This window comes from Populus euphratica, unplaced genomic scaffold (genome assembly GCF_000495115.2).
Source record: "Populus euphratica unplaced genomic scaffold, PopEup_1.0 scaffold319.1, whole genome shotgun sequence".
In the NCBI taxonomy this organism is placed as follows: Eukaryota; Viridiplantae; Streptophyta; class Magnoliopsida; order Malpighiales; family Salicaceae; genus Populus; species Populus euphratica.
The window spans coordinates 51,692-60,499 of NW_011500205.1; the positions used below are offsets into that span (position 1 = coordinate 51,692).

At 32.8% G+C, this 8,808-nt stretch overlaps 1 protein-coding gene across 2 annotated transcripts; it reads right to left on the minus strand.

The window, feature by feature from the left end:
• Positions 1–685: 685 nt before the first annotated feature.
• LOC105111991 (SH3 domain-containing protein) lies at positions 686–7,496 on the minus strand. 2 transcript variants are annotated; one of them, XM_011007524.1, is made up of 10 exons: positions 7,218–7,496; positions 5,555–5,677; positions 4,266–4,331; positions 3,944–4,093; positions 3,346–3,447; positions 3,000–3,197; positions 2,846–2,908; positions 2,660–2,764; positions 1,794–1,868; positions 686–1,072 (listed from the first exon to the last, which is right to left on the minus strand). In XM_011007524.1, exons 1-10 carry the CDS (start codon positions 7,275–7,277, stop codon positions 965–967), a joined length of 1,050 nt encoding a protein of 349 aa, XP_011005826.1. In that variant the 5' UTR covers positions 7,278–7,496; the 3' UTR covers positions 686–964. The 2 variants fall into 2 exon arrangements, with proteins under 2 accessions (XP_011005826.1, XP_011005824.1); XM_011007522.1 differs by having other exon boundaries at positions 3,944–4,089; positions 4,262–4,331.
• Positions 7,497–8,808: the final 1,312 nt, after the last annotated feature.

The following is an 8,808-nucleotide window of genomic DNA, read 5'->3' on the forward strand; positions in this document are numbered from 1 at the left end:
GAAGGGAAGGATGTCTTTTAGAATTCTGACCAAGATTATTGTCAATGGTGGGAGATAGAAACAATAGCAATTTATAAGAGGATTTTCTTTTGTTTATTCATGCAAACCCCTTTTTTTTTTTTATGTTTTTCACTTTAGGTGAAAAAAAAATCACATTTAATTTTATATACAAATAGAAAACCAAAGGTTAATTTTATAGAGATTTTATGATAATAGACTAATTATACCATTAAAAAAATCACCTAAAGTATTAATTTACTAACAAACATGAAGTTTTAGAACCAAAAACAAATTACTACTAAAGACAAAAAAAAGTTAAAAATCTATTAATATATACACTTCATATTCATATAAATAAATTATGTTTTTCAAATTAAAAATTAAAAAAAAATTGGTTTAAATAATTTAACTTAAAAAAAAATATCATTCTAATATAAAATAAAAAAAATTGAAATAATTTTTAAAATTTTATTATTTATAATATATATAACCCACACGCACATGTATCATTTTTAAAATTTTTAATGTAAAATATTAAATTTCAAAATATTTTTTTAAAAAAATCAACCTAATAATAATCCTTTTTTTTACCTGGATTATATTTATAACAGTCATGACGTAAATGGTTGAGTCAGCTCAACCTCACACATCTACTAACATCTATTAATGAATTTTTTACCCGGTATTGGTTGAGATAGATTGATGAGCTCTTCTATAACAAGAATAGCTTACCTCTTCATCAAACACATTCGTTTTCTCAAGATTCAATGAAAGAATATACAATCAAAGTGCGTTGCCATGATAACACACAGGAATTGAAAAAATAAAAAAGAAAGAAAAGGAACACCAACTTTTTCTTTCTTCTTCTTCCCCCCTTTGGCATTCACTCATTGACGCCTAGCAGCAATTCTAGAATTTGGAGGACCAAGTTGAACAAACACTAGCACGGTAAGACTCAGAAAACTTAAGCAGACGAACTGGTGGGAATCCTCTGGCGCTTCTCCACGTATGCTGATGGGAACCACCCAGCTTTACCTTTACATTCTCCTTCTGACCACCCAGTTGGACTTACCTATAATGTACAAGCAAATTAGAGGTGCAGAAAATGCGATTAAGTATTTATCTTATCCTAATTTAATTACAAACAAAATATAATGGCCGGTTTCACAAGGGGAGACGAGTTCCTTGATATGATTGATTGTACAGTAAGGTCAAATAGAATAATGCAGACATGCGTCTCTTGATGTCAGACAAATCTTAAAATCATTTTTTTTTCAGTTTCTAATGAGATTTTTGCGTTGACACCGACAATGGGATCTTTTGTACCCGTTGGAAGATGTTGTGTCAAAGTAGAAGAAAAAAACAACTATTTGTAAGAGGTCCAAAAAGGAAAGCAAACACTCAAGCGTTGGAAGTTGCATTCGATATGGATCCTACACGTGTATTCCATGAAAAATGTTCATAAAGGTTTCCTGTTACTCCTTAAGAAGAACTCAATTGATTCTGGATACTGCTAGACAAAAAGGTTAGTGCTTGCATGAGTATCTCCCTTGGGTGAGAGAATGTTATGAGTATTTCAGAGATTAGATGCAACATACAAGTTGTGGAACTAGAGGTACGGTAAGGTTTGTGTCCCTGAAAATCAAATAGACAAACATGCCAGCTCTTTTTCTATGCTCCATGCAGAAGAGCGGTTAAGAACTTCTAAATGCACATCGATGATCTATCTGTTATGAGGATGCTTCCAAATGCAATTGCAACAGTAAAAAATCAACAAGGAAAATCCAGATAACCTTTCTCACAACAATGTAGTCACCCACAGCCAAGCTCAGCTCCTTCTCTGTCTCTGCGAAAAAAGGATGTGTTGCCTGCAAGACGTAACAAAAATTTTACAACTTAAGCTCTATCTAAAACACAATATATTTGATAAAGAAAGCATGCAACAGGAACTAGATTAATTGTAATGCCTGCTTTGCATAAAGATTAAAGTAAATGATGCAAATTTTCAGCTGGAACCATCCATGAAATTCCATGTTTTCAATAATTAATCTCCCTTTCATTTTTCTTTTGGAAGATAATCCCTCTCCTCTGACAAGACAAGCTCTATGCAGGATAAAGGGATTGAGGACTTGTTCCCAAAGTTTTTTTTTATTGAGCTCCTGTACATAAAAGGCAGGATTGGCCATGTATGGTTTGCCAACAGGAGTCAACAGCAAAAAGTCAGGTCTGCAAATGGCAAGTATCCCTTAAAATGAAGTCTCAATATTTATGCACACATTTGGAGAGGTATCAGGGAGGATTTGAAGAATTACCCCCGTGCATGGGAAATAATAATCGGAATGACCTGGCTAGCAGCATTTGCCAACAGGAGCCATTCATCCACATGACAGAAATCAACATGATATACAATTCAATCACACCATCTTTGTCTCTTGATAAATTCTTTAAGGAAATATTTATACAGGTGAACTGTTTACAAGAACTCTAACAAGTCAACAACAAGCCCCTTCAATGTACTAGATAGGGGCATCAGCATAATCTTGAAACTTATGTAAAGTGTAGCATGCAAATATCAGAATAATGAAAAATAACATATTCTTTCTGAAGAGACTTGCAAACCCATCATCTAAAGTTTCAGTGTCTTATGTAGAATACTTACTTCAGCCAAAAAGTACGTGCTTTTCTCCAAGCCATTTTCTGATGGAATAGCAGGAGGCAGAATAACTGGAGGAGCAGACTCTTTTTGCTGTTTCTCCGAGACCATCTGACACAAGTTTCAGACTGTAAGTTGCATTGCTCAGATCAAAAGAAATTTCTTAATGAAAAAAATGGAGATTGAACTGACCTCAGCTTCGACCTCACTAAGAATAGCAGCAATTCTAAGATGATAATTTTTTTCTCCTTCAACCTTCAATCACGTAAGCTAATCATAAATATGAAACTCCACGAATTGTTTAGGCTTCAAAGTAGAAAATTCTATACTGAAAAATCAAACATACCATGGCAACAAGCCGTTGGAAAGTCAATCTATGCTGTTGTGCTTCAACGGCAGCTAATGCAGCTGAAGCTTCTTTACCAAGAACTGCCATGTTAGCCTTTATTTCTTGCATCTTGGCTTCTGCTGCATGCAGCTTTGAAACATTTTCAGGAATTGGAGATTCCCGTACTCGTGCTTGTCTTCTGGAAACCTCAACTGCCTGTTTGCTTTTAATGGTCAATATGAAATCATGAATGATGAGATTGTAGCAAATATCAAAAGTATGGAACAAGAAGTGACAGTCCAAGCATGATGATCATACAATATTATGTAACACTAATGCAGCAGATGGGCAGCTTTCTAATTACCTGGGTCTCTGCTTCCTGTCTCATCCGGCTATATCGTTGAGCAAGATGGCGGGCATCTTCTAAAGGAGCGCCATTGATCATTGCTCTCAAGGGTTCCAAAACCTGGAAAGATGAAAAACGAAGAAGAAGAAGAATTATGATGTTCATCTCTAGGTCAATTCATGAATAGTTGCAGAGATAACTAGCCTCTGATAATTCAACAGCTCAAGTCTTATTTTGTGGTTATCATCAAAATTGGTTATTTATATCAAAAAAATTTCAATTGTAATTATTTGCTTTTCTTGTCGCAATGTGGAAAAGCTTGAAATTCAACTGCAAAAGAAAACTACTCTGACTCACAAAAAGTCCACAAGTATAATCCTCTGCATGATATCCATGATGCAGTACTTTCAGCAAGGTAAAAGCACATAGCTCTCATTTTGCCTTAACCAACACAAGCAGAAATACTAACCCGTAAAACTACAACTTAATAAAACAAATTTGGGAGTTCTGAAATGTATCAAGGATAGCTACTATGAAACAATAAATTAAATGCACCTAAGTTTCCACCATAAAATATACAGAAATTATTTCCATCTGTACAGGGTAAAAAGTCAACCTGTGAAGATAACAGGCGATTCAAGTCATCCTGCTCCTGTTCCACATGTTTACGAGCATCACCATATATAGCTGCAGCCTTAGCTAACATGTTCTCATTGATGTTCTCAGTTCCATATCTGCAGCAATCCTCTGACAACTTGGTTCCTAACTACCACAAAGTTTGTGTTATATAAAAGAAAGTATGAAAGCATCTACATGTCACTATAACATCTATATATATATATATAGGAACCCAATATCAAGTTCATTCAATCCACTTTTACATTCCCCAATATCAATAGAATGTGGTTGGATGGAGTATTAATTGTTTTTTCACCTGCCTCAATATGTCGGTACCCTATGGTGGTGAAGGCTTCCGCTGCTCTAACAACATCCTTCTGAAAATCCTGAAACAAGAGGCATCATACACATAAGAAAATAGCAATTTAAATATAAGAAATTTGCAAGAATAAGAAAATAGTGATTAAAGCCTATTTGATGCCTATCAGAGTCATGAGAACTCTCCAAAGCTAGTGAACTAGGACAACATGAAAAATAAAGTTCTATACAAAGTAGCTGTGTAAATATAAACCAAAGCCCTTTTCTTTGCAATACTGTTTTCTTGAAACTACAACCAGAATATTGATGCAGTGCCTTTATTTTAGTAGTTATGCTGTCCCTCTCAAACCTCGCTGATTATATAATAAATTGAGATAAAACATACTGGATTTAACATAGATGAATTGTGTCACCGATCATCAATTTTGGCAAAGGCTGAAAAATAAAAAGAAATTACTGAACAAGCATTGCATGCATGTCATTTCAAGAAGGCATGACCAACAAAAAAAAGACTCAAACAGTCAGCATCAATTTTTGCAAAAGCTGACAGTAAAAAGAAATTACTGACCAAGCATTGCACACATGCCATGTCAAGAAGGCATGACCAACAAAAAAGGACTCAAACGATCACACAAATTGTGTTTCAAGTTCACCAAAACTTGCAGCCAGCCTCCATTTCATATATCATACTAATTTCCCCTCTCCAAGAGCTCAATTACCCCATATATGAGACTTCAAACCATACTCAAGCAGCTTAACAGCAAGCAAAGTCACACGTGCACACAACGTATCTACAAATAATATAGAGTAGTGGAAATGGACTCTGGTATAAGACTTTCTTTTACAGGTACTCAGGTATAAGACATTTGAAAGCTATTCAGAAGATTTGAGGTTATTGACATTTGCAATGCACATAGAAAAAGAAATAGATAACCAGATTTTGTACACTTAACCAGGAATTTGATTGTACCATAAAGGTAGTTCTTGTCTAGCATGATAACCATCAGATTCCCAGTTGAGTCAGAAAAAAATGTTTAAAAAGAATGTTAGTGTTGAATTCCTTGCTGTCATATGAATAAATTCATTTAGCATGTCATCTACTGAAATGTGGGATCAACCTTTCATCATCCGCAAACCCTTTCTCATACAAATTCATGAAAGGATAAGCACTTCCCTAAACATAATTTCATTAACAAAACAATTACTTCTCTTAAAAGGGTATAGCACATTATTGGAGGATGTGAACTAGTTTAATATTAATTTTCATCTCAAGGCAGAAAAATGAACCCACCTTCCCTGAACGTGTCGACCTATACAGCTTCTCTAGCTGCTGATGTCTGTGCATCTCGACTTCATCAATTACCATTACATCTGAGCTTTCATAACCTGTGCCACTGAACTGCTTTATGACAGCCTAAAAAAAACATTAGTAGGTGTTAATAAGCAATTTTTCTAAAGAATACATGAAGACAGTCAAAGTTGATTGGTCTGAGGTTTCTCAATACAATGAACACGATCTAACACAGAACATTAGAAGATAATATATGAAGCTTATAAATGTTGAATGTTCAAGAATGTATATCTATCATGCTTTCTAAATTTGTATGCTGAATGTGAAACCCAACCAGCTTCAGATTATGGCTGATCAGAGTGTATTAAGCAAATATATAATTTCAGGTAGATTTCGCCAAATTGAGAAAAAAAATTCTGTGGACACACCTCATGCATAAGAACCATGAGCAAGGCAAGATTAAAAGAATGGCAAAGGTAATGAAGTTTGACTCAAAATGTTTCCCTTCGGCGGGGAATCATGGATGGTCTATCCTCTGAGGGTTTTTGGGAGTGGATTGCAAGATATTATAGATATGTTCTGTCTTTCCAGATATTTAGTATTTTGGATATAGGGGAATGCTAGAATCTTCAAGGATATTTAACCTTGAGACAATTTTTGTATTACAGGGTAGTGTTACTTGCTGCTTTATGGTGCAACACTTGGGGGGCTTTTCAGGCGTTTACCTAACTGATATTCAAGGATACTGTAGCTCTCTTATATAACGAGGTTTATCTCTTCTTTTTCTGTTGTTGAACTATGGCTTAATCTCAAAGGCGCACTCATAGATTCCTTTCTTTTGAATACTATCCTTCCTTTATTAATCCAAAAAAAAAAAAAGCCAGCATGAAGGTCATAAAAGAAGCTGGTAGTAAGTGAAGAAAAACATTCTTAAATAGAAGTTTAAAATGGTCCAAATCATTCTAGTGAGAACTTCAAAAGAAAACCAGGTCTTCCGCATCTTAAACCTTTCTATTTGCACCATGCAGCATGCTACTGCTAAGAATGAAATGTCTGTGGCAATTCTAATTCACTCTAAATAAAACCCATAAGCAGGTGTGATCCAGTAAAATTAGTGTTTTTTCCTATATACAAATCATTTGACTGATTTAAAAAATCTAACTGCTCAAATGCACAAAGATGAACTGGCACACATATTTGGACATATGTAGCACAAAAACTTTCTAACTACATTTGCTCCCCGTTTAAAAGGCTGCTATTAATGGCAACACACATTTGAAACCTCAAACTTTGTTCACTATATAGGCTTAAATTTGACAACAACATCATTATGCGTGCTCAAGTTGTTTGCAAATAATTGAACTCCACAGTTTACTCGATAAAAACCAGATATTGCACAAAAGCAACACGCTTAAATCCCATTAACAAGCATGCACCCACTTAACAATTTAAGCTAAATCCACTTATTTTAAACGTTTACTAAAACCCAGATGATAAAGAAAACAAAACAAATCCAACAAATGTTTCAATCCTTTACTTTTGGACATTTTTTTCATTAAACAAACAATCAGAGACTAAGATGTTAAAGACCATAATTGAGAAGATCAAAGAGAAAAAAAAAGGGGGCAAGTTTGATAGATAGATAGATAGAATCATTATTTACTTGTTGTTGCTTGGCTACTTGTTCCCTCAACTTGCTGGCCTGTTTCCTCAATGCGTCCATTTTGTAGTCTTTGGATACCGATAACAAAAGTCAAAACAGAGAATGGCTTTTTCTTTGGATTTCGATTCAATTACAAAAACTTTAGATCTGAGAGAGCAAAGAATCCCTGTTAATCTCTCTTTCTCACTGCCTCTAGCTGGAAGATGCTTCTGTACTTCCTCTCAATTCATCTCTAGAATTTTATTTTTGACCCCCCTTCTCCCCCTCGATTGTTTTTGTTTTTCACTTGCCATTGTTTTTTTTTTTGAGTTAATTATAATTTAGTCCTTGTACTTTACTGACAACTAATTAACTAGCCCTCCTGGATTAATTCAAGAAACGCTGGAACACTTGATCATGACTTGCATAAATGTACTAAAGCATTTTGCAAAAGTTTCGTGGTATCTTCTGTTGTTTCAATTCATATTTTGTTAAAATATTTTTTATATTTTTAAACTATTATATTAAAAATAAAAATAAAATTATAAAAATATATCATTTTAATATATTTTCAATTGAAAAATATCATATACTATATTATTAAATATACACTAAAATAGCATCATTAATAACCCATAATTAACATATGAGTCTTAAATGTAATATTTTTTTTTCAATACTTCTTGATTAAATTTAATGATACTCATTTTTTTAAGTTGAATTTTAAAACATTGTAAAATTGATTAATTGATTAAGCATATTACTTAAAAATTATTTTTTATAGTTATTTTGTTGCATGAGTCTTAAATGTAATATTTCTTTTTCGATACTTCTTGATTAAATTGAATGATACTCATTTTTTTAAGTTCAATTTTAAAACATTTTAAAGTTAATTAATGGATTAAGCATATTACTTAAATGATGACTATAAAAATTATTTTTTATAGTTATTTTGTTGGTTGTATGATTGTTTATACATAACCTTTATAAGTTATTTTTCTTTAGGATAAGTAAAGCTAGACATATGGAATTAAGCATTTATATTATCAATATTTACCTAGCAACCCTTCAACTTATTTGATCATAATCAACAATTAAATAAAAATATATATATATATTTTTGTTAGAAAAATTATTAGGTGTGTCCAAATTTTTTCTCTAGCTTAAACTTGTCTATCCAGTCAATAAATATATCTCACCTATCCAATTGCAATAAATCTGTATATGATAGCTTAGATCCTTCATGGTTTCATGTATCATATAGGCAACTTCATCTTCTCCATTACATCCTTTAAAATAACATTCACCAAGTTACCTCTATTAATAAATAAATCACATACCTTATCACTGCAACAAATACATATTTGGAAAATCTTTTTTTGCTTCTAATTTTCCTTCTCTTTTTGGGTTATAAAATCCCATTTGAATCACCAAAGATTCTTAAAATTAGAAAGGTATACATTTTTTTTCTTCATTTTCTTATATCAATTCATCGTCTTAAATGGTTTTTAGCATTTTATCTACTTTATATTTAATTTCATCTAAGCTCATCCTTCTTTCAAGACAAGTGTTAAATTTGTAACATTTTCTCTAAATAAAAAAAAAATCAAAT

Excerpts from the sequence above, each read along its gene's own strand:
- LOC105111991 (XM_011007524.1), bottom strand. The coding sequence starts at position 7,277 with ATGGACGCATTGAGGAAACAGGCCAGCAAGTTGAGGGAACAAGTAGCC. Across the intron at positions 4,094-4,265 it reads TAGGGTACCGACATATTGAG|TTAGGAACCAAGTTGTCAGA; the intron begins GCAGGTGAAAAA and ends ACTTTGTGGTAG. Across the intron at positions 2,909-2,999 it reads TCCAACGGCTTGTTGCCATG|GTTGAAGGAGAAAAAAATTA; the intron begins GTATGTTTGATT and ends ACGTGATTGAAG.